At 42.4% G+C, this 26,359-nt stretch overlaps 1 protein-coding gene across 2 annotated transcripts in view; it reads left to right on the plus strand.

The window, feature by feature from the left end:
• Positions 1-26,359, plus strand: part of SCAF4 (SR-related CTD associated factor 4) — a 75,544-nt gene that overhangs the window by 39,963 nt on the left and 9,222 nt on the right. The window contains exons 8-19 of one of the 2 annotated variants that reach the window (XM_074970787.1): positions 410-510; positions 1,794-1,902; positions 2,500-2,667; positions 7,032-7,117; positions 13,803-13,993; positions 16,799-16,899; positions 18,067-18,180; positions 18,889-19,045; positions 20,587-20,741; positions 22,329-22,500; positions 22,643-22,723; positions 23,635-23,823. In XM_074970787.1, the coding sequence (XP_074826888.1) occupies positions 410-510; positions 1,794-1,902; positions 2,500-2,667; positions 7,032-7,117; positions 13,803-13,993; positions 16,799-16,899; positions 18,067-18,180; positions 18,889-19,045; positions 20,587-20,741; positions 22,329-22,500; positions 22,643-22,723; positions 23,635-23,823 (1,624 nt within the window). The remainder of the gene's footprint in view (positions 1-409; positions 511-1,793; positions 1,903-2,499; positions 2,668-7,031; positions 7,118-13,802; positions 13,994-16,798; positions 16,900-18,066; positions 18,181-18,888; positions 19,046-20,586; positions 20,742-22,328; positions 22,501-22,642; positions 22,724-23,634; positions 23,824-26,359) is intronic. The other variant, XM_074970795.1, reaches the window with a different exon arrangement.

A 26,359-nucleotide genomic window follows, 5' to 3' on the forward strand; every position in this document is an offset into this window, starting at 1 on the left:
TTTCATGACCCACCCTCCTTCTCCACTGTCAGTTTCCGGCAAGAAGGAACTGAGAGTTTGGGGGGAGCCGGCAGTGCCCCTTGTACTGCTGCATGTGCGCACCACTCCATAGGGCACCAGAACCGGTCCCTACGGATACCACTGAAGGAAAAACTTCTTGCACAGGTGCATGTGGTGAGCACAAATACCTACAATGGAACGGACATGAGCAACACATCAAAACACGAGTTACGAAAAAAGGTAACTGTCTTTTTCTTTGCTCCTTGAGTAAATATCTTCTGCCTTTAGTTCCCAGAGTTGCTAAAATTTTATAGTCAGACATTTATATCCTTAATGTAATAGAAATATTTTAGCTGCTCACTATAAAATGTTAAGAAAAGTGGAGTTGGCTCAATGTAACTTTTTTCAGAAGCTGCTAGATCGATTTGACTATGATGATGAGCCAGAAGCAGTAGAAGACTCAAAGAAAGAGGATTCAACTCAGTCTCCTTCCATTTCTCAACCACCATTGTAAGTTTTGTGATGTGTGGTAAAATCAAAGTAATAAGATTCATATGAATACAAGAAAGCTTCAATTAAAATTCTAGGTTATGACAATATAGAAATAAAGAGTCTGTAAGTTTAGATATTGATGATTGTTTGACTACATTATTTTTATTTCAACGGTACTGTGTACGAGTTTGGCATGTCACAGAATTGGGTGAAGAATCTGTTCTGTAAGTTATCTAACAGCTCATCTAGTTATAGGTACAAGATTTCAGTTTTGTATTTTTTAAAGCTGGATATTTCAAGGCATTTTTTTTTAATAAAATTAACTTGACTGCTTTGCTGGCTGTGGAAAGAACACAGAATTGTTAAAAGAAAATTGAGTTTGCAACCTTAAGCACTCAGAGTTAAGTGCATCCTTCATTCGTGTGCAACTGCAATTCGTCCCCTTTGTCCATACGCATTGTGGTAGTCTTAAATTACATGATTACATACTTTGCCTGTAATGGCCCTGCCTCATTCAGTGCACAGGCTGGATGGTGCTCAATGAATCGGTAGTTACTAAGTAGCTAAACAAAAATATTGAATATGTGGCCTCATGTCTTATTTGTCACACACGACCCAAATGTCGCACTGAATGCAGAACTGTTAATTTCCTCATAAGCTCTTTTATGGTGCTCGTCTCCATAGCATCTGAATGTTTCACAAATATTAATGAACTGCTCTTCACAACACCCTTGTGAAGTAAATTGGTGGTAGTATCCCCATTTTACAGGTAGGTACAAAGGCACATAAATATTAAGACCAAAACTATCGAAAGTATCCACTAATATTGGGTTGTACCACTTGAGGCCATATTGAGCCTGATTTTTTTTCAGAGCACTTTTTGTATTTATAGCATGTTAAATGTTTAAAATACAGTTCCTATGTTTCCTGATTCCAGTTGCAGTTGAGTATGTAGCATTTCTGGAAATCAGGCCCCAGCTATCTCAGGTTGGGCAGACAGAAAACGAGAACTCACACTGAAAAGTTTGGTTTAAATGACTTGTCTTGCATCCCACAGGAAATCTGTGGCAGAGTCATGGCAAAGTTATCAGTGAAAATGTGGTCTTACAATGCAAAGTTTTAGGTAGCCTTAAATAAAGAAATCACTTCCAGCTCTACCGATAATTGGATGATTGGTTTCTATGGAGTATTCAGCTAAATTTTTATCTAAATTTGAAGCAGCAATGAGATTTAAATGTAAAAACAGAACGTTTACATATTAACATTGCCTTGCTGCTGCAGAGTAATTATCTGTTTTTTAGTGGATTTCCAGGAGAAGGTATGCAACAGCCAGTATATCCGCAGCTCCCAAATATAGACCCATTTCAACCGCGGCTGATGGGAATGCAGCAAGATCCAATGCATCACCAGGTAGCTTTGAATTACTCTTAAGATTTATTTCCTTTGAAATTTGTTACTTTTATTAATACATGTTTAGAATGTCTGCTCTTCATACGGAATCATTTAGTATTTTTGATGCATGGAACTGGAAGGAAATCTGTTAAATATGAAAAAATACATTTGTATACACCATTAGCTTGGTAAACTACTTATACACATCCATAATTTCATGTGTGGTTCCATTGACTTCAATTGCAGTACATACATATGGAAAATTAAACATGTTTGCAACATCAGAGCCTTGTCAGTCCCCTAGAGTAGAAAATGTTTAGAACTAAGTTGAATTGTGAGTGCATGTTAATGTATTTTACATATTCTAATGACATATTGCATGCAAAATTTTTCAGTTGAGTTTTGAAAGGGGCCACACAACTAGGGAGCTATATAAATGCATGTATGAACACAAATAGTTAATGTATATATGTGCTTTTTCATATAAAACTTGTAATGCTGCTCTGAGCAAAATATGTGCAGCTTTCCATTAATCAAGCCAAGCTTATCATTATTGTTAAAGTAGTAATTTTTTCACTGAGACTGAAAATGAACCTTTTTTCCCCCCCCCCAAAGGTCCCACTCCCTCCTAATGGACAAATGCCAAGTTTTGGACTTCTACCTACCCCACAGTTTCCTCCCATGACTCAGCCTGTGATACCGCCAACACCAGCAGTGCAGCAAACTTTCCAATCTCCTTTCCCAGTACAGAGTGAACCACACATACAGAAAACACATCAGCAGGTGAGGACTCTTGCCATTCAATACAATTTTAGGCTCCTAGTGGTTTAAAAGCACTAGCAAGCAATCTGTCAGACTGTTGAAGGTAACCATGCCCACAGACATTCATGGAGGCAGCTCACTTGATAGAAGTTTAGGTGCCAAAGTGCTTCAGTAGACACTGCACCACAAGTGTTCTGCCTCTGTGTAGCAGAAGCAATGCTTACCTTTTTCCTGCTTCTCTTTGGGAAAAGCCTTGGATTTGGATCTTGCTGCCAGTCTGTTTACCTCTTCTCGTCTCTCCCTCCTCCCCCATCAAGCTGCAGGAATATTCTCTCTCCTCAAAGTCCTTGCAGCAATATCAGTCTGACTCTATTTCTGGAGGTAAACTATATGAATGAGCTCATTCTAAAGATTAACAGATATTTGAAACAGAGGTGGACCAATTGCCCTTAAAATGAAAAATAGTAGGGAAGGCATAGTTCCCTTATCTCTGAGGTTTTGGAGGATATTGTGGGTTTAAAGTGTCTGGCTTCTTCTAGAGAAGTGATCAGTGAGTGAGAAAATTCTGACTTAAATTATATAAAGTTCTTAAATACAAGAAGTCAAAATTTTGCCATCTCTAAAATGGATTCTAAGGCTTTATCTATGAAAGACTTTTGAAGGAACAATTTCACTGAAGAACCTAGGGGTAAGACTTGAACATTCTCTGAAAGGAGATTGATTGCATTCTCAGCAGCCTTGTGTGTACTTATAGCCTGTGTAGGCACCTCCAGGGCTTCCCTTTCTTTTATTAAAGACAGTAAATCCTCCAAATGGAGATCCAAAAAACAATGTCATTACAAAAAAGAGGCTCTGGAGTCTGTACCAGATTTTCTCAATTTGTGATGCAGCCTGTGATATCACAAGATTTTCTTCATGCTCTTTATTCTGTTTCACCACAATAGCCAGGATATACATTCAGTTGCAGTTCTGGGACATATGCTACCTTCAGAATATATCTGGTTCAGGCTCCCTTTATAATCACAAAAAGTTAATTGTTGAGGCCTTGAATGTGAACAAGCTTTCTGTGCACAAAGACAAAAATGATTGCTTTCTTCAGGTTAAGAACTTTAGGGGTACTGGCAAATGCTAGAAACAATCCTTTCTTTCCGCTCGAGAGAGACTACTTCTTAGGAGCCACTGAGCAGTCGGAGTGTTGATTCTGACTTTGCCTCCCCATCAGAGCCAGCTTGCGAAGGTTTCTTCTGTCAGCTTGGGCTAAATCCACTTGGGACCCCAGTGTGTGTTGGACATTATGCAATGTGACTACCTCATTTTTATCCCCCTAACCAAATTTCTTGTCCCTAATTTGCTTCCCTTCAGCCCAAGAAAATGGGCAACTCTTTAGGACTTGGTTCACCACCAACTGTCCCTATATGCAATTTCACCTGCCACACCCCCTGAAGAGGCAGTTTGATATTTAAGATTTGCCTTGGTTCCCAAAAATAGCGATGAAGGTTCATCCCAATCCTGGTCCTGTTTCCTGTAAATTCTGGCAGTAAGATGCAAGCTTGTGGATTGTGACCCTTTTTCTTCGTTCAGGACATCCAGCAAAGGGGTTGTTTATGTTGTGAAGATATAAAAAAAAAAAAATCCCATTCTTGCTTGTTTCCATTAATCTATCATGTTTCTAGTACCTGTAATTATTGAGATCACCACCATTTTCAGTATTTCTTCCCTCTACCCCCACCTTTGGCTTTTTTGGTCAGTTCCATGTTTGTTCCCAAGATTTTAGTGGCTGTATTTACCTTCCTCAAATAAGAGGGTATATACATTTCAGTCCCTTGGATGACAACCACCTCAGGTTTTGGAGCAGACAGAAGGTGATTCAGAACTCCTGGAGAATGATCCAGATTCTTCAAGACACTTTTGTGACCATCTGGGACAAATGCTCCTCATCATTTTTGTGGGACTTAACACACCTGAGATTCAGGTTCTGCGCACACCTTGAAAGGGTCATTCTTCGGGCAGACTTAGATTGTAAACTCTTTGGAGCCGGGTCTGTCTTTTTGTTCATTGTTTTTACAGTGCCAATGCAATTCCAGGATTGGGGCTCCTCGGTGCTACAATCATGTAAAATAATAAAAATACAGTGACAAATTGAACAGTTGGTTCAGAGACTACACAAACACCCTGCTGCAACTATTTGGCAAGCCATTCATCTGGAATTGATGATTTATTGCTCACCTACAGCTGAGTGAACCATCCTTTACAGTAGGTTTTTCCAGGCATTTCTTCTGTCAATAAGATCAGTGCCTGGTCTCTCTTCAGAGATCACCTTCCTCACTGAAGTTTTTCAATCCCTGAGAAGGTGGAACAAATCTAGAAACAAGAGTGAGGAAAACTTCTGTCTAAAGTTCCTACTGTCTGGTTTACTAGGGTTGCCTACCTGATCAAGTGCAAATGGGAGGAAAAATAGTTCCCATGAGAATTCAAGAGGAGCATCCGTTACCTGGGATTGTAGGCAATTGGGAAAGTCATGAGACACATGGCTCCTCACAACTGCTTCCTCTGTGATTTAGGGTGAGACCTACCCCCCACCCTACTGTTGCAGAACACATTTTGAGTTTAATAGTTTCAGCTTCATATGTTCTGGCAAAATTAAGGTTTCAGGCTGTGTGTTCAGAGGAGAGAAAACTGAACGGCAGAATGCTTCAGTCTTCCAAGAATTGAGGATTCTGCTGATCAATTTATTTGTTTCAGGCATCAATAAGCTTGACCTTTGCTACTCCTGTAGCTCTGAGAAAGGCAGGTGACTTCATTCAGTTGGCCAGACTAGATGAAAATAATTTTTTTTTTTTTTTTTTTTTACTCTGGGTCTGTGGTTGCTTGATAATGAGAGACTGGGTCTGTGGTTGCTTGATAACATTTCATCTCCCAATTCATGGAAATGACACCTTGCCTTCCTTGTAGGTATCTCTGACCAGAGAGACTTGATAGTAGAAAAATTCTGAGAAAAGGAATATGGAGAGGACAGTGGAAGATTGGGAGGCATGGGAAAGAGCAGGATGGAGTCATGCTCCCTGCTTTGGAATGGAGAGGGAGGAGAAAGCGTGTTAAGCATTTAAACCTCAAGTTCTTAAAATATGGATAAGACTCCCCCCATCTCTCCTGTCATTCCATTATATCATCTGCAACCCCCATAATCCACCCAGTATAACTTCCTCCTATAGACTTTGCTTAAAGTCTGCAGGAATGGGGAGCCCCACATTGGGCCTCATAAGACATTTCAGAGCAGAGTTCCCTTGTGGCAGACTGGGGGGCAGGGGCTCCCTCGAGTCCCTGCTTCCAGTTTGTCCTTCCCCAGTTAGTAGCACATGAGTTAGTAGCACATCTCTGAGTAAAACAGACAAAAGAAAGGTCCTCTCCCCTCTTTCCCTTATGAGAGAGGAGAATCTGTGTGAAACCAAAGGCCAAAGTGACCTGGATATCAGGCAGTCTTTCTGGATTCAGCCCTTTGGGCTTAGTCTGTCAGCAGGTTTGTTGTCTTTCAATGGGGGCTACCTCCAGGTCGTCCTCTTGGGGTGTGAGCTGCTTTGTAAGGGGGCAGTTTCACTGTCTCCCTCTCAGCTGGCCTGTTCTTGCTGTCAGCAGTCTCTGAGGTGGAACAGTCCTCCTCCTGTTCACCGCCTTTTCCTGTGGCAGGTTTTTTCTTTTTTCTCTTTTTTAAGCTCACCCTTCCAGGCAGAACAAACCTTGCAGGTGTGCCTCATTTGTGCTGAACAGGCCCAGAAGAGCTCGTTAGTCTCCTCCCCACAAGAGTGATTTAATCTTTTGGTGCTCAATTAAAAGAAAATGCTCAAACAAAATACTTAAAGTTTACAAGTGGAGAATTTGAATTGGCAGTTAGAGCAAATATCTTTTACTATTGGGGCTTACTGTTGTAGAACACATTGCGAGACACAGACCAGGTGACTTTGGACATTACTTGTAACAACAATAGGTTTTAAAAAAATCAACAAGTGTTTTTTTCGCTTGACTGTCATTAGTTATTCGTACCCCATTCTTACTGTAGAAACATTTATTATACCTGATATAACATGCTGAAATTAACTAAGCTTGGAGAAAAATCAACACTTTAAAAACTGAAGTTTTGTCTGGGGTTTTAAAATGTTGCTGTATGAATAGTATTTGTCACAAATGTGTTGTGCTTATTAAAATTTTTTGCACTGGTGAATAAAACAGTAAAATTGTTTTGGACAAAATCATATCATGGTTTCAAATTCATAGTTAGATATCTAGAATCAATTTCATGTAACTTGTTTGGTAGACTGAGTCTAGTCACAAACTGGAATAAAATTAATACTTGCGGTAATTACAGCATTTTAACTTGTGGGGCATTTTAGGATATGGAGGTGGAACAGCCCTGTGTTCAGGAAGTTAAACGACATGTTTCTGATAACAGAAAATCAAGATCTAGATCGGCATCAAGGTAAGTTAATGTAATTTTTTCTAGCACTGAAAATATATGTATGCTATTTTTTTATATATATATTTAACTTTAGCATATCTCATCAAAAGGATTCAAAGTGCTTTACTAAGCGTGTGTTGAGAAAGGATAGCCCTATGGTTAGTGTGGTAACCAGGGACTTGGTGATCCTGGGTTCATTTCCCTGCTCTTCCTGGGTGACCTTGAGCAAGTCACTAAGGGCTTGTCTAAACTGGGAAATTTACTGGTATAATTTACCACTATAGGGACAGCAGTATAAATCCCTATGTGGACACACTTATTCAGGAATAAGAGTATGCACAAAGGATATATGGTATAACTATGCTAGTAAATTTCCTGGTGTAGACGAGTCCTTAGTATCTTTATGCCTTACTTCTCCATGGGTAAAATGATCTCCTTACCTCACAGTGTGTGTTGTGTTGATAAATACATTTAAAGATTGTGAAGTGCTCGGATACTACAATAATGGGGGACCAAATAAGTAGCTGCAGTAGATACATAGGGATCACTCTTATATCTCTGAAGTGCAGCTGCTACTTGACTGGAATGAGAGTCATTCAGAGCCATCAACATCACATTTCTCCTCTTCTGGTAGAAGTGAAGAATAACTTCTCCCTTTGCAGTTACTGGAGAAATCTTAAATAGACAGAATGTCATTATTTAATTTGTACCAGGATTCTAGAGTTCTCAACACTGTTTTTACAAAAAGATCCACAGGCTTTTGAATGATTTTGTGGGCTGTAGGTTTTGCCTATCAGAAAGACAGCGTATCACAACAGAGTCATGGGATACTGGTTCCACGCTGGCTAAAAGCCACCTGTATTTATGTGGCAAATCCGCCTACTAAATTACCAGGGCCACTCCTTTGCAGCACTTTACTTGGGTTTTTTTGGAGGATTACCTTGAAATACCTGCCAGGCCTAGGTTTGCTTAGCTTAAATAATAAAGTGGTATTGTTCTTCGAGTGCATGTTCATGTCGATTCCAAGTAGGTGTGCGTGCGCCGCATGTACAGTTGTCGGAAGGTTTTTCCCCTGGCAGTACCTGTTGGGTCGGTGCCCCTTGGAGTTGCACCTTCATGGCGCTGCATATAGGGCCCTGCCAACCCGCTGCCACTCCAGTTCCTTTTTACCACCCATGATGGTCATTGGAGCTGCGTGTCTTCTCTTGCATTCTCCTAGTGGTTTCTGTTGTTGCATCTATAAATAGAGTAGAATTAGTGTTTTAGTAGTGGTTAGCTTAGTTTCTGTTTGGGGGGAGGGTTCTCACCCCAATTTGTTTCCCCCTTCCCAGGAATTGAGGCATGTGGGACCTGCCATAAATCTATGTCAAAGGGCGATCCCCACAAGTCCTGTTTGAGGTGCCTGGGGAATCCCATCAGACAAATTGGTGTCGGATTTGCGAGGGATTCCGTCCTAGGACTAAAAAAGAGAGGGACTTCAGGCTTAAACAGCTCCTCACGGAGGGAGCCCTTTGTCCCCAACTGGCACTGGGCCAGCCAGACCCGACACCCTGTACCTTGGTGCGGAGTGCACTGGCCTCAATTAGAGAGGCTATGGCGCCAAGGAAGGACTCTGCACCTAGAGATCCTCGGCACCGTTATTCTCTGGCACCGAAGTCCGCCCCTTCTGTGACAGCCCGGCACTGCTCTCACTCAATAGTGCCTCACAACACAACTGACAGAAGGCGCTCGCTCACGGTGAGCGCAACTGGAGAGAGCGCTAACCGCATGCATCCCATGTCAGGGAACCTGGCGCCTATCCCACCTCCAACTTTGGGCCTGCAGAGGGGTCCGTCAAGTCCGGTGCCACTGGACTCCCCCGTAAGGGAGTACCACATGGAGGAGTTGGAGCTCCCTTCCACCCTGAACACATTTGAGGCGGCCAGGGACCTGATAGCCATGATAGCACCTCAGTCCCCCGCCAAGAGAGAGCATTGGATACAAGACTTCCAGTGCTGCCCAGAAGTAAGCCAGCCACAATGCAGCACCTATCGCCTGCACCACTGTGGTCTCCATGCTCGGAGTCAGTCATCAGACTGAGGTGGAGTCATACATCTCTAAGCGTAGCCAGCACCGATCAGAGCAGTGCCATTACAGGCAGGAGACAGGGCAGGCTCCCCCTACGATGGCAGGTGCCCGCGCAATGGCGCTTTTGGACCCTGTATGCATATTACCAGGCCCAGGGTTCCTACTCCAGAGGGTCCCAGTCCATCGCCTTGGAAGCATGTGCTCCTCTACTGGCCAGGGACTGCTTACCACCGTGTGGCACCAAAGTGGGTATGGAGTTTGGCGCAGAGGTTGGCACTGGAATCTGCATCAGGGCCAACCCCAGCACTGAACACGAGGACCCTGCACAGGGTGAAACCCGCAAGCCTGAGGGTCAGGAAGGCCTGGTATCACCCAGGGCGTCGTCATCGTCCTCCCCTGACAAGGTAGTGGCAGGGTCTTCAACTGCTCCGACCCCTGTTGACAACAGGGCTCACAAGGAGCTACTGGGGAGGGTGGCCCAGAAACTAGGGCTCCAAGCCGAGGAGGTGGTGGAGTCTGGACCCCATGGTGGACATTTTAGCATCAGAGGGCCCCTCAAAGGTGGCATTGCCTCTCATAAAGACTATGTAGGCCACCATCAAACTCTGGCAGACGCCTGCTAAGGGGATAGAAAGAAAGTACTTCAAACCCTCAAAGGGGTATGAGTACCTTTGCGTTCCTCCACAGCCAGGGTTGCTGGTGGTAGCGGCTGTGAATGAGAGGGAAAGGCGGGGGCAGCAGGCCCCAGTGCCCAAGTCCAAGGACTCAAAGAAGCTGGACTTCTTCGGTAGAAACATGTACTTCACTTAGATGGCGGCTCCAGCTTTGTATTGCAAACCAGCAAGCGGTCTTGAGCTCCTACAACTTCAGCTCATGGGTTACCATGACAAAGTTCAAGGAGATGCTCCCTGATGACTCAAAATCGGAGTTCGCAGTCATCATGGAGGAGGGCAAGGCAGTGGCGAGGACCCCGTTGAAGGCTGCCCTGGATGCGGCAGACTCGGCCACGCGAATCATGTTCTCCACTATCTCCATGAGGAGGAATTCACGGCTGTAGGTGTCGGGCCTCCCTCCAGAGGCCCAACAAACAATACAGGACCTGCCCTTTGAAGACTCTGGATTGTTTTCGGAGCAGACAGACTCCAAATTCCATAACCTGAAGGATTCATGGGCAACATTGAAATCCTTGGGGCTATATACACCAGCCACACAGAGAAAACACTTTAAGCCCCAGCCTCTTCGGTGTTTTTATCCTACACAGCCTAGGCAGGACTACTCTAGGAAGCGGGGCAGGAACAATAGATATAGGCCTCCCCAGTCCCCACCCAGCCAAGACCAGGGTTCGACAAGGCAGCCCTCCAGTTCCAAGCACGCCTTTTGAGGGTGCACCTGAGCGATGCACCAGACCACATCCTGGATCCTTCTCCCTGTTTCTTGAACCGTCTGTCCCACTTCTATTGTGCGTGGGCCCAGATAACTTCAGACTGCTGGGTGCAGTGCACAGTAGAATTGGGATATTCTCTCCAATTCTGTTCCTCCCCTCCCTTCATCCCCCTTCCCTATCCCTCTCCAAGTACCCCGCTCATGAGTAACTTCTTATACAGGAGGTGCAAATGCTCCTAAGTGCAGGAGCAGTAGAGGAGGTTCCTCAGGAGCTAAGGGGAAAGGTATTCTACTCCCAATATTTCCTAATCCCGAAAGCCAAAGGGGGGTCTCAGACCCATTCTCGAGCTGCAAAACCTCACAGATTCATGAAACTGAAGTTTCACATGGTATCTTTGCCATCATCATTCCCTCCCTGGATCCCAGGGGACTTGTATGCTGCCCTCGACTTGAAGGACACATACTTTCATATATCGATAGTCCTGTCCCCCGGGAGGTTCCTCAGGTTCGTAGTGAACCGCACTCATCAGTTTACAGTCCTCCCCTTCGGCCTGTCAGCAGCCCCTCATATGTTTACCAAGTGCATGGCAGTTGTCGCTGCTTTCCTGAGGAGACGGCAGGTGCAGGTGTTCCCATATCTCGACAACTGGCTTATCAGGGGCCACTCCAACATGTAGGTAGAGGCGCATGTAAACCTAATACGGTCAACCTTTGACAGACTGGGTCTATTGCTGAATGTGCCAAAGTCAACCCTATCCCCTACTCAGAGGAGAGAGTTTATAGGAGCAATCCTGGACTCCACTCATGCACAGGTATTCCTACCAGAGCCTCGCTTCCAAGCCATTTGCTTTATCATAGAGGACTTAAGGCGTTTTCCCACCGTGATGGCACAGAGCTACTTGAAGCTGCTAGGTCACATGGCCGCATGCAAGATTGTGGCTCAGGCCTCTCTAGGCTTGGCTGGCATTAGTGTACCAACCAAAGAGAGACAATCTGGATAAGCTGGTTTCACTCCCTCTTCTGTTAGAGTCCCTCCTATGCTGGCTCAATCCTCAAGCGGTATGCACAGGGGTGCCCTTCTCCAGGCCCCAGCCTTCAATGTCCCTAGTCACGGACACATCAGCGTTGAGGTGGGGAGCACATCTAGGGGCCCTCACGACTCAAGCAGAGCTCTCACTTCACATCAATGTCAGGGAGCAGAGAATGGTTCGCCTAGCCTGCCAAACCTTCCAATGCCATCTGGAAGGCAGATGCATATCAGTCATGGTGGACAATACAACAGCAATATTTTGTATAAGCAGACATTGTGGAGCATGCTCCTTTCCCCTATACCAGGAAGCCCTCAAGCTGTGGGACTTCTGCATAGCCCACTCAATAAACCTAGAGGCATCTTACCTTCCAGGATCCCAGAACAAGCTGTCGGACCATCTCAGCAGGTCCTTCCACAACCACAAGTGGTCCATTCGCTTGGACATTGCGAACAGCATCTTCCAATGGTGGGGGGTTCCCCAGATAGATCTGTTCACGACAAGACTCAGCAGAAAGTGTCAGCAGTTTTGCTCCTTCCTAAACCACAGCCCTGACTTGATCATGGACACATTTCTCCTTCCCTGGAAGGACCACCTGTTCTATTCGTTCCTACCCTTCCTGCTCATTCACAAGGTCCTGCTTAACGTCAGAAGGGAAAGTGTGTCTGTCATACTGATAGGTCCAGCTTAGGCCTGTCAACACTGTTATATCACGCTCCTGGAACTGTCGGTAGACACGCCAATCGCCTTGCCTTTCGTGCTGAACCTAATCACCCAGGTCAACGGATACCTCCAGCATCCCAACCTCGTGTCTCTCCACCTCACGGCATGGAAGCTTCATGGCTAAACCCCATGGAGTTGGCATGCTCAGAGCCTGTTAGAGAGGTCCTCCTTGGCAGCAGGAAACCATCCACTAGAGCAGGGGTGGGCAACCTACGGCCTGGGGGCCGCATCCGGCCTTTTAATCCGGCCCTCGAGCTCCAGTTGCAGCTTTATCCGGCCTTTCTTCACAAGGTGGGATCAGTTTCATACAAGCCAGGACGTTTTACCCTAAACCACATGCCAACAGCCTAGACGTCAGGTGGGCTTTGGCCTTGTACATCGAAAGGACAAAACCATTTAGTAAATCAAACCAACTCTTTATCGCAGTAGGGGACAGAATGAAAGGCCTCCCGGTGTCGTCCCAGAGAATTTCGTCATGGATCACATCCTGCATTTGGGCATGCCATGACTTCACTAAGGTGCCAGCCCTGGCATTGACAGCGCATTCCACAGGGGCTCAAGCATCCTCAGCTGCATTGCATATAGGAGATGTGCAGGGCCGCAACATGGTCATCGATCCACACATTCACCTCGCATTATGACATCACTCAGCAGGCCAGGGACGATGCAGCGTTCGGCAGAGCAGTGCTTCAATCACCGATTCCGTGAGCCCCGACCCCTCCTCCTACCATCTGCTTGGGAGTCACCTACTTGGAATCAACATGAGCAAGCGCTCGAAGAAGAAAAGACAGTTACCTACCTTTCTTAACTGTTCTTCGAGATGTGTTGCTCATGTCCATTCCAAGACCCACCTGCCTACCTCTATATCAGAGCCAACTGGCAAGAAGGAACTGAAGTGGCAGCGGGTTGGCAGGGCGCTATATTCGGCACCATATAGTGCAACTCCAGGGGGCTCCTGGACTGACCTGATAGATACCACTAGGGGAAGAACCTTCCGACGGCTGTGCACGTGGCGCCCATGCACCAACTTGGAATGGACGTGAGCAACACATCTCAAAGAAAAACAGTTATGAAAGGTAGGTAACCGTCTTTTTCACTGACATTTCTATTAATTTTTTAGTCATTAACTTGTAAGAAAAGTTTTCCTCACTTATAGCTGCAAGTACGTTCTGTGATATAATAGATACTGGATTTAGTGCCGTAATACAAGAGAAAAATAAAAGTGATAGAGGATATCAGAAGTTGAAAGAATAATAAATTACAGTAAATTTGTAGCATAGATAAAGTATGTTTAATCACTTAAGTTTACTATTGGTACAAATACTTATTTGGGATACACTATGTATTGTTATGTATAAATGTCTAGTGTGTACGCACACTAATGCTTGATTTCAAAGTTTAAAAAAATGCAAGTGTTGAACTTTCACTCACGATGAGTCAAACAGATTTTTATACTGTGTGTTTTAGGCAAAGCATTGTATGTTAATATTTTTATTTAAAACTAGATCTCCAAAAAGGAGACGATCGAGGTCTGGATCTCGATCTCGAAGATCGCGTCATCGTCGCTCTCGTTCCCGATCTCGGGATAGGCGCCGACACTCTCCTAGATCTCGGTCGCAGGAGAGGCGTGAACGAGAAAAAGAGAGAGAACGCAGGTCAAAAGGCCTTCCTCAAATCAAATCAGAAACTGTTAGTGGTGAGTGCTCGCCTTTGCTCATTTTACTTTCAAAGGAAAGGAAGCTTTAGTGCAAAATTGTTCTTATTGTAGCATCATTTCTCAGGTACTCAAGATTTTCTCTGTAAACAGGTGAATTTTGTGAAAAAGTGAGGAAATTTCTTTTAACAGTTTGAGTTTTGTGAGACTGAAGAAATTGCTACAATTCCAGATAAACGTTACACCTAAAACAGTTGAAATTTCAAGCAGGGAACTTGGCTTCTAAAACCCTTAACTAGACACAATTCCTTTGATAGGTTTGAGAGATTTGTGGACAAATTATAAATGAGTGAAAAATCACTTCTGAGCATTTTCAGAGGGCCCAAGTATTTTGCAATCTAATGATGCCTGCCTCGTTGCATGTTGTGTGGTCGATATGACAGACTGGTGGGAGGGGGAGAGAGGGGATGAGGGACTGCTGCTTTAACTGTTGCTGCCTTAGTTTGAATGAAATAACTCTTACAGAAACATGCCAAAATCAAGATCGGATGTTTTTCTAAGAGATGCTCTAGGAATTATTTTAGGGAAGTTCTATGGCCTGTGTTATACAGGAGGTCAGACTAGATGATCATGATGGTTCTCGTCTGGCCTTGAAATCTTTGACTGATGTAAAGCCTCAGACAATGCACTTTCAGTAAGTGCTGGTGCCAGAGAGCTCTCCGTGCTTGAAAGTCATCCCATGCTGCTTGAGATTCTAATGTTGTCAGCACCACCAGGGCTGACTTCTTAGTGCTGATGGTGGTCCTAGATTTGACTTGGTTGCTATTCCCTTTTGACTATGGAGATGTGTCATGTGTCGGTGCAGTTAGGCCTGGTCTGTCAAATGACCTTGAGTTCCCTCTGATCTCTACCATCGAATATATGAGGAACTTGGAGGTGACGGGGAAAAACAAAGACCTGGATCTGAGGGAGGGCGGGGGGAAAAGGGAATGTCCTCAAACTGCAGTTGCATCTCCTGATGGCAATTTGTCAAATGAACACTGGATCTCCTAAAGATCAAGGGAACTTTCTTGTGCCAGGATTGTTGCCTCTTCCCCTACAAGGGCCATCTAAAAGGCCAGACAAAGGGACGAGTCTCCTCCATGTCAGTCTCAGTGCTAAGGATTGCCTGGGTTAAGCTTGGTGCCATCTGGGTTGGGCTTTGAGGTGTGCCTGAATGCACCCTGGGAAGAAACAATCCCAAACCATAATGGGATTCGTCTCTCCTCCTATTCCAAAGCTGTTAGAGTGAATTCATGCCATCTCCCTTTTGTGGGTTCTATTATACTTTGATAGTGTAGCCTTATTGGGATACCTCTGTACCTTGGGATTCCTCCAGCTATGTAAAGAGGGAAGCCAAGTCTGCACCCATTCTTGTTCTTTGGCTTCTCCCAAGAAATCTGCAGTTCTCACAATATGTCTGCCTCACCAAGTTGAGCAGCCTGGTTCCTCTTCTCTACTCTTCAGCACGGTAGATCTGTCTGAATCGGAAGGACTTTGGCATGGAGGATGTGGGAGCTGATACTGAACCTTGTGTTGTCTACAGTTCTAGATTTAAAAAAAAAAAAAAAAATGGAGATTTCGTCTACGTTTATCCTGGGGATATGAAGTAGTTCCTGGAGTCAGTACACAAAATAAAAGATCTTGAATTTAGTGTCAGTCCTGGAGAAGACCTATCCTCTTTGATATCTGTGGGTAAAGGCTGAAACAGGGTTACTTTGCCTGTTAATGAGGGACTTCTTGACTAGCCAGACACATCTGGGCAGCGCACTTTCACATGTTTTTATTATTAGAGGTGAAAAGACCTACCAAGTGCCTCAGGTGCTTCTTTTCCAACCCCTCTCCTGATTTCATTGTCATGTCTGTTGCTGCTGGGAGAGCCAAGGTGTCTAGGGTTAGCCATTCTACACCAGCTTGCAGGGGAGTGGAAAAAGATAGATGCCATGAGTCAAATTCTGCCATACTTACTTTTGGAGTGGTGGTTATGGAAGCCTGTATTTTGAACTACCTCTGTTCCATTTTTGGCCTAAAGAACAAAGTTAATTGTAATAAATTTAAACACACTTCTTGTCTACACATCCCTGACACTATTCCTTCCTGACTTAAAAAAAAAAAAAAGCAAAACCCTCTAATCAATAAGTGTTTCCATCTACTAACCAGAGAAGGGGACCACTTAAGAGGAGGGATCTGTCATCCATTCTAATTGATTTGTCCTTTCTGCTGGAAGGGAGGCCTCTTATCTCGTGCCTGCCAGGTATCACCTTGCTAGCAAGATCTTTCATATATGTATTGTCACCTGTCTAGAATCTGTCACCCTGGTCTGCAACTGAAGTCTGAAGCATTGGGAGTCAGTATTTGCCTTGTTGGGGTTTATTCACCATGATTTGTTGGGAAATCCACAGGTCTGCACTGACACAGCAGTAAAAACAATTTTTTTCCCCCCTTTCTATCACGAATTTTAAAATTCATGACTCTTTAAAATTCCAAATCAACTAAGTATTTATTTATAATTTGGAAATCTGTGCATACAGTCTAACAATGGTTGTGCTGTAGTCATGGCTAAACAGAACCCTGAATTCAGCTCCAGGCAGGTAAGAAAAAAGGAAATAACTTTCAGATGTTTTTGTTTTAAAAGATATTTACTTTGTAATATTATAAACACTTGAATTATTACAAACAAAAAAAAACCAACAAAAAAGCTTCAATTTATCTTTAATGGCCATTTTAACACAGCCTTTATATTGCAAAAGTACAATTTAAAAGTGCTAATAGTCAAGTCCTAAGTGTCAGACTTTATTTTTCTTCTAGTATGTAGTACTACACTCTGGGTAGGACAACTAGACAAAAGAACAACTCAGCAGGATGTTGGAAGTCTTTTAGAGGAGTTTGGCCCGATTGAATCTATAAATGTGAGTATAAATAGAGACATACAAGCAAAGGTCATGATATGCCTTTGCTATAAAGAGGCCTTTTATTATATAAACAACTCATTTATTTAAAACTTTTTGTTTCAGTGTTCATTCTCAAGATCAACACTTACCTTTTTCTCTATACCATCATCTTTTCTGAACTATTGCCACTGTTAATTTGTGGAAAATATGAAGTGGTTGCTACAAGAGACTTGCTTTTAAAAGCATCGTTGTTCTTGGGGTTAACCCGGAAGAGTACTCCAATTTCATGAGCACCATGCTTTGTCTAAGGAGACCCAAGCGAAAGATGGTGGATGAGGAGCTTAGCTGCGGGATGCTTGCTGCACAGCTGTTGTCCTCCATTCTCCTGCCCTAAGTTTGATTGTGTGGAGACCCCTTGATTGCAGAAACTTTGTTTATGTAATATTCTGCTAGTACACTTTTCTTCCCACTTTGTTTAATCTGACAGCAGTATCTCTTAATTTTTTATGATTTTGATTTAGTTTATGGTCCTACTAGCAGTGAAACTTAAAAAATAAAAAACAAAAAATCCATAATTTGGCATTAGCTTCTCTCTGCTACCTCTCACTCCTCAAAACAAATTAGAGGAAGCTTTGCAAAAATAGCTTTTAAAAAATGACTATTCTTGAAATGATTACAACCATTTGAAGAGAAAACTGAAAGCAGAGGTGTAGGTGGCAATTTTGTAGTTTTTAGAAAAACAAAAACAAAGTGCTAATGTATTAGAGGAACTCGTCTCCTGCAACCATTAAAAATGCCATGATCTTGGAGCTAACTTATGTAACTTGGATCTTGGAGCTAACTTATTCTCAGCCATATTCAGGATGGAGTACTTTTCATCAGCATGTTCCCTCACGAGAAATATCTACATTGTGGCATAAGCACTTGTCCCTTTGCATACCAGGCTACGCTCTCTTTGAACAGGAGTTTTAGATGGATAAATATTAATGTCTGTCTTGATATTAGTTTAAAAGGATACCTATTAATAAGTATTAGATCTGTTTATGCCCTCTAACTCATCCAAAGTACTCCCTGACATGCAAGACTGTTGTTCCAGCCTACTTCTGTTTAATTATACATAGGTTACCTTTTGTTTTACCAAGTGTAGCAGCTTAAATAATGTTGTTCCTATACATGTTGTAACAGATGATACCGCCTAGAGGATGTGCCTATATTGTAATGGTTCACAGACAGGATGCTTACCGCGCCCTACAAAAACTGAGCCGAGGCAACTTCAAAGTCAATCAGAAATCTATAAAGGTACTACTTTGAAAAATTTTATAATAGATTCAGTTTTAAAACTTACAGTAATCTTTAAATTTAATATTTTATATGTAGCACGGTGTTCAGTAACCTAGGTGAACGCCCTACTTAGTTTGGTTATTGGTGAGCATTTGGTACATGGAAGTTGATGGAATTTGGATCCTTTCTCCTCTTCCAGGTCACTAACAAGGGTTTCTCTTAAGCTGACAAAAGGGTGCCTGTCTTAAATTCCCTTTTGTCTTGTAATCTTTGTGGGGAAACCCTCAAAGAAAATAGAGTACTAAATAAAGTGAAGCTGATTCAGTAGTGGCATTCTTTCTTCTGAATCAGTATTAAATCAGTGACCCAATATCATTTTAGAGCGTTAGGTGCTGTCTTCTTGAATGAAACCGAATTGAAGTGCTGGCCATTTGGGATCATTTAGAATATATCAAAATCTTTTACCATCTTTTACAAAATATATAGGAGAATTAGCCCAGACAATTTGGTTAAATTCCAGTATTTATAATGGCCTAAATTTCTCCTGCAACTCCGGTTGGACACAGAATCCTTCTGTTGCCTCTTGACCTACGTTGTGATGCTGAATGCTGTTTAATGTTAAGTGCATATTTTCTGAGTACTGAACAAAAAAGGTTAAAATGCAGCTGGGCTCTGACTGTCGTGTTTTTTTTTTCCCCCCTTCTTCTTTTTTTTCTTCTTCTTAAGATTGCGTGGGCTTTAAATAAAGGAATTAAACCAGACTATAAGCAGTATTGGGATGTAGAATTAGGTGTTACCTACGTACCATGGGACAAAGTGAAGCCTGAAGACCTTGAAAGTTTTTGTGAAGGAGGAATGCTGGACAATGAAACTCTTAGTGCAGGTAAAATACACAGATTTTTTAAATCATCTTCAAATGAATTATTTTGGGTTGGTTTAAGTAGAGCTGTGAATGGTTTGTTTCAATAGAAATCACTTTTGTTACTTACGAACATGTTAATATTGATTGTATAGAAGTATTTTATTTATCTTGACCTGAACTATACCCATAGACTTTTGTATATTTGCACGTGTACTGAAAATGCAAGTTTTGTTAAGTTTATAATAAGAAAATAGTGATAGATATTGTGGTAAACCACTTAATAGGAATTACCAAGTCAAGGTTCAACACAAGTGCTGTGATAGCTTTTATTACTAACTTGTGGTTTAAGAAGTGCCATGTGACCAAAACTTACTTCAAAGTTGGAAGTTATTGTCTCTGTTTTTGTGAACTGGTGATAGGAACACTCGACTTTTGATGATTCTGACAGTTTAGCCATTGATGTGTGAGAGAAACTTCAGGGGCCAATCAGTGTTGTTTCAACATTCTTCATTGTTCTATTCAATTTTTAGCTAGCTCTGGGTCGTTTTTCTCCCAAATAAATGCTTTAATAAGCAAAAAAGCCAAGAATACATTAAAATGAGCGATAATATATGAAAGCTTATTCAGAGATAATCTGGGATAGACTTCACATCAGCTTTACTCAAATTTTATTATTTCCAGTAACCTAAGTGATTTCAGGCATTTTGTATCATCTCAGCCACTATTTCAGTCTCATCTCAGTGCAGCATTTCTGTTAATAGTAAATCAACACTTGTGTTCCATCATCAAGAATGGCATTCTAAATCTCTTGTCTTTTCTCTTGCTGTTTTATTCTTTTTTGTATTTAATATCTGGACTGTTTCTGCATGTAGTTTTTTGCCTCTTCCCTCTTGCTTTTTCCTCTGCTTGTTTCTAAGAAAGCACTGATTAGCAATAGGGAACACACATGCACGCACGCGCGCGCGCGCACACCCCCCCCCCCCCCCAATATGTCCTCTTTCCATTATAAAATGAGTTTGGAGCTATAGCTAATGCTCCTCTAGTGGTGCTTGACTAGTGTTTTCTCTTTTTGTTTTGCTCAGGAGTGTGTTGTACCGCAAGGTAGTAATACAATATTAACATTCCAAACGTAGTGATTATCAGAGGGAAAAGCTGCCTTCGCCTTGCCCTGGAAAAACTAATTACGCCTACTGACTACAGAGCTTGTTCCAAGCACAATCCTACTGTTTTTATTATTGTTGCCAATGTGCTTCAGAACCCTTTGCAGAAATGCAACAGCAGTTCTGAATGCAAAGGTCTGAGTCACATCAGCTGTTAAATGTCTATTAGAAGAAATTTTTTTTTATTTTACTAGCCACACTTTAGTGGCTGCTTGTTGTACAGTCTGTATTTACAGCGATTTTCAGTTTGTATTTTCAGAAACACCTTTACATACAATTTGTTTATAGAGACAGCTAGCTGATTCTTTGCAACATAATCTTCACATTGGCTTTACTTAGCAATTGATAGTGACTAAATATTCATACTCTTTCAACTGAACTGCTTCCATTTATTTCCTGTAGAGTGGAAAGGCATTTCTAAGAAATCTGAAAATGAAGTAGCTCAAAATGGAGGTGCAGAAACTACACATAATGAACCAGTGTCACCTATCCCTAAAGCATTGCCTGTTCCAATTCCTGTTCCCATACCGGCACCTATAACAGTACCTCCTCCACAGGTAAGATTGGTTACTCTTTTCTTTCCATTTGCTACTGGATAGCTGCAACTAGAAACATATTTAAATCACAGTTCAACATGTCAGTTCATGAATTAATCATAGAGATGGGAGGGTGAGGGAAACAGAAGTCAGAGTATCTCAGGTAGTGTTTAGCCTTTTTTATTCTGGTATGCCTGTCTGCTAACTGGTAACCCTGGCAATGTGTGGCACAAAATAATCTTCTTTTTCCACATCCAGCTTCTACCTGATACCAACTGCTTGAATCTTTTTTTACCAAAAAAAGGCAGTGCAGCTTCAGCCTTGTCTCACCTCCCAGCTGAGCACACCTTAGCAAAAAGCAACTGGTCTGAGCCTAGCTGCTGAACTAAGTCTCAATGATCGTAACAAAAGAACTTTAAAAATCACAGAAGATGGAGATGAGGTGCAAATCCATAGGTCCTGTGACATTGGCTTAACTAAGATGAGGAAACAAAATTGGAAAAATCTTAATTCAAAATGCAGTATTGGGCAATGACCAGCAGTGGCAGACTTCCTGAATATTTTAGTGGATGATGTGCTTGAGTATATCTAGCAAATCTTTACCTGATTCTTTCCACTACCTTGTTTTTATCCCCTTAAGCTTTGGTCCAATAAAAGTTACTGCATGAGTTTTCTTAACCAGATGGGTAGTAACCTTTCAATCTGTTAGTTTATCACAGGCTGCATTAGCTAGTTCCATATGCTGTTAGTTTATAACTTGCCTTGCTATTTACTTAAAAATAACAAATACAGCCCTTGTAGAATTTGAAAAAAAAAAAAGTTTTCTGTACTTCACTGAGTTAGCCTTTGAGTACTTCACTAAAAGATTAGAAATATCCATTGTTACGGTGCAGTAATGCTGCTTCTTTGAGTAGTGTCCCTATGGGTGCTCTGCTTCAGGTGTGCATGCACTGCAAACACCTTCAATCTGAGATTTCCATTAGCTGTGTCAGTTCAGCCTGTGCATCCACCCTACACAACCTCATACCCCACCCCAAGGCTATAGGGGGCTGCCTGGGTGAACCAACCTCACTTCCTTCTCAGCTGCCTCAGCAAACTCAGCCTAGGATCTGAGAGTTGAGCTGGGTCTTCCCTTCTTGTGCAGTTGCCCTGTTTTGTTCATTCTCTCTGAAGCACCTGGCATTGGCCACTGTCGGAAGACAGGATACTGTCTTAGGTGGACCATTGGTCTGACCCAGTATGGTGATTGTTAGGTTCTAAGGAATACAGTTCAGTTAAATCAAGAGCTATCATGGGCCTCCTATGCTATTAGGAGTAAAAAGTACCCTTTTTTGGCTGCTCAGATACGACAGAATACATGACCAAATCGTATCCTTATTCATAAGGTGCCATTTTTATCTATTCACTTTTCAGAGCAGAACTGCTATTTAATGTAATGGTGCTTTGTGTGTTCTCCAGTGTTTTGAGTAGAATCACAGCCATCTGTGATCACTTTGTTTTGAAAGTAAATTTTGTTACTTTGTCTTGCCTAACAAAGTAAGCACAGCAGACTATTTCTCACCAAATGCATGTGGTTTTGAGGCTAACTCTTCCCTCCTTCCTCTGTAGGTTCCACCACATCCATCGGTTCCACCACATCCATCAGGTCCTCCTGTAGTTGGTGCACTTCAGCCACCTACTTTCACGGCTCCTTTAGGGATCCCTCCTCCTGGGTTTGGCCCTGGTGTACCACCACCTCCATTTTTGCGACCTGGATTCAATCCAATGCATTTGCCCCCAGGTATATTAAGTACTTCCAGAGAATATACTTTGATTTAAACATATAACCATTTAAAAGTGTCTGCAATAAAACTGCAAAAATAAAATATGATCTAAGAGTACATAGTGTTAAAATTTGTCAATTTTTGTGTGTGTTCATATAGGTTTTCTTCCTCCTGGACCGCCACCTCCTATAACCCCTCCAGTATCTGTTCCTCACACTCCAGGAATAAGCATCCCAAATTGTAAGTATGTGTGTATACATTGATTAAGGGGACTATAGCAGAGGTGGGCAAACTATGGCCCTTGAGCTCCGGGCCAGAGAGGCTAGCCCCCGGCCTCTCCCCCATTTTCCCCTCTCCCCTGCAGCCTCAGCTCCCCATGCTGCTGGTGCTCTGGGTGGCAGGGATGCGAGCTCCTGCCAGACAGCGCAGTGGCATGGCTGGCTCTGGCTGGGCGGCGCAACTCAGGGACAGATTTACCAGTAACCACAGGGTGCCCTGGCACGGGGCCCCCCAACAACAGGGGGCCCCAGGGCCAGGCACTCGGGCAGCTCAGCACTGGTGCACCCCCCATGGGGTGCAGGTGTGGGGGGACCTGCACTGCGGGGGCAGGGGAGAGCAAGGAGGGAGGCTCACCTGCAGCCTCAGGGGAGCAGGCAGGAGGTGCGGGTCCCGGGAGCACAGCGAATGCGGGTGGAGGACTCAGGAGGAGCACAGGGTGGCTGCGCAGCCGGTCGGAGAGAAGAGGCGTTTTGAAGGGGAAAGCGTGCTTCTCTGCAGCTGCCCGTGCTCCTCCTGAGTCCTCCGCCTATGTTCGCAGGGCCACATTCCAAAAGGGGCTTTAGAGGGGGCGTTGGATAGGGGGTGAGGTCCTGGGGGTTTAGTGGTGGGGGATCCCGGGAGGGAGTGGTCAGGGGACAAGGAGCAGGGGGGTTGGATGGGTTGGGGTTCTGAGGGGGGTGGATAGAGGATGGGGGCCAGGCTGTTGGGGACAGCACAGCCTTCCCTACCCGGCCCTCCATACAGTTTTGGAACCCCGATGTGGCCCTCAGGCCAAAAAGTTTGCCCACCCCTGGACTATAGAGAGAAGGACTTAGGTGTATGCAGGAAAAAGTACATCTAGCTTTTCATATATTAATGTAATTGTTCCTCAGCTACTGTGGCTGGCATAAATGAAGACACTACAAAAGACTTATCTATTGGAAATCCCATTCCAACTGTGGTTTCTGGATCAAGAGGGAATGCTGAAAGTAGTGATGGTTCCAAAATATTTGGGACTGTTCCACCACCTGTAGCACCTACTAACATACCTCCACCAGTCACCCAACCTATTCCACTTCTTGGTAAGTTCATTTTATATTGTTTGCATATTTTTTAATTTATGCTCAGTTTGTGTACTTTTAAAAAAAACCCTGTTTTTTAAACTAGGATGTTTATGCTGCTTTCCTTGCCATCTATTTAAAATTTACGGGAAACTAACACAGTTCAGAGCAAACTGTGTACTGAAAGTTCTGTCTTGTTTGTGTATGGCTAACGCTGGCCTTTTTATACATTTGGCTTGGTCTAGAACAAGCATTTAAACTTTAATTTTGTCTTCTGTTTCCTCATTAATGGAGACCATATATTGTTAACCTACTTCTAAATCTAGGATAAAGTTTGGGACTGACTGACTCAGTCTAATGTTTAGACTGTTCCAGCAATCATCCAAATAAGACTTAATTTAGCAGTTATCTTTATGACATCCTAGTGTTTGGTCATATGACATCTGTGCTCTAAGCTTGAATTTTGTGTGCGTGGAGGAAATTGTACACATTCATGGAAAGAATGCTATTTTCCTGAAAATAAATTTTTAAAAAATCTGAACACTTGGTATATTATTTTTGTCTACAGAAATGCTAATTTTATATATATTGTCTTGATCCAGGTCTGCTGTATGCAAAGCTTTAGTAACTGCCTGTGGTACATGATCTCTTAAATGTTAAATCTTATTAAGTATTTACATTAGATTTGTATATACCAAAGTTGGTTTACTTGATTTTTTTTTTAATTACATGTGAATACCTGCAGATTTTAAAGGTAATTTAGTTTTCTACAGGTATGTTAAGACTGTCTTTCACATACCCCTTACTTGTTTCTACCAGTATGGGTCATTTTACCATGTAAACACTCAAAAGTCTGCTCTAATTTTCAGGTTGATTAAAATAAAATAAAATACTTATATTGCAGCAAACCATCTTTTAAATTTGGTTGTGGGAGTTTACAAAGAAGAGCCTGACATGAATGATATAAAAGAATAACATTATTTAATATAGTTTCCAGAAATTTGCTGAGTACGTTACAGAAGTAGAAGGGACATGGACCTTACCCTGAAAATATCTCATAGTGGACATGATGGCCAAGATATTTAAAAGCGATTCGTGATTTTTTGGATGCCCCCTCTTGGAAGCTCAAAAATTGAGATAACTTGAAGAGACTTGATTTTCAGAAAGTGCTGAGCACACACCCTCTGAAAATCAGGCTGCTTTAAGGTGCCTCAAAGTGGACATTCAAAATCAGTGTTCAATTGTGAAAATCTTGTCCAGTGTGACAAGTGGGGGATAACCAACTGTAGGGAAGGTGTGGCTTGAGAGAGGATGGTGGCTATAGTGATAAGATCACTTGGTTATTCAGTCAAGGCACGTGGACATCTTGCGGTCTCAAAAAAAAAAATAATTGTTTTTGTGCTTTTTTTTAAATAACTGACTCAATATAAAAATGTGTGTGGGTTTTTTTTTTTTAAATCTGTTTGGTAATGGTACCATAACTTATAACCTAGATCTTACTCAAAACTATTAAATTTATTAGAGTGTTGTATAGTTTGCTGTTTGACTTTGTACATAAGGGATTTTATTTAGTGAAGTGAAAACCAACTTCATGAAGGAAAATAAATTCAAGTGACATTGTCAGCTTTTAAAAAAAATCAAAACATTCCTGAATCTTTTTAATTGCTGTGTTTACATGTGAAAGAGCTTAGAGAAATTGCATCCGGTGAAGTGAGCTATAGCTCACAAAAGCTTATGCTCAAATAAATTTGTTAGTCTCTAAGGTGCCCCAAGTACTCCTTTTTCTTTTTGCGAATACAGACTAACACTGCTGCTACTCTGAAACCTTAGAGAAATTGACACTGAAAATGGCTTTCTCCATTTTTATCAGTTTAACCTCATACATTGACAGTACTTTGCATACAGGAAAATCTGTGATGTTGACATTACAGTCAGATGAGTTTATTCCAACATTCTGGATATTTACTGAGCGGAGGGGGAGAAGCATTTTTTGAAAAGTGATCGTAAAAGTAGAAATTTTGAAGCAGGCTTGTTTCAGATGCTATACCTGTCCCTACTTTGCCACTATTAAAAATGACTATTTCAAGTTGATAGGTGTCCCTTTTACGTTGAAGATTATATATACCAAAGAATTATGCAAGAACATGCAGATGAGACAAAAAACATCACAGGACCAGTAGAAATAAATATATAGCAAGAGATGCATGCGTTTTACAAATTAAAAGTCAGAAAATTAACATCCCTGTTGATTTTCAGTTAGTAAATACAACTGAAATTCTCGCACCCTTAAAAAAGGAATATTCAAAGTGCATTACCCCTAGCAGTTCAGTACTGCTGTGTGAGAGAACCAGACCTGGTCTCTTGTTCACTAGATCAGCAAAAGACTGGGTGGGAGGCAGAAATTGTTCTCCTTCACTTAGGATAGTAAGGTAGAGTTCCTTGCATAACTCTTCTGAATTATTATCGAAATGGGAAGGATATTAGAAGATAATACAACAGGCTGTATATAGTCACCTGCAATTAGCTATCCATTGCCATGGAGAGAAGTAGGCCAGGG

Source organism: Natator depressus, chromosome 1 (assembly GCF_965152275.1).
Source record: "Natator depressus isolate rNatDep1 chromosome 1, rNatDep2.hap1, whole genome shotgun sequence".
Taxonomy (NCBI): Eukaryota; Metazoa; Chordata; order Testudines; family Cheloniidae; genus Natator; species Natator depressus.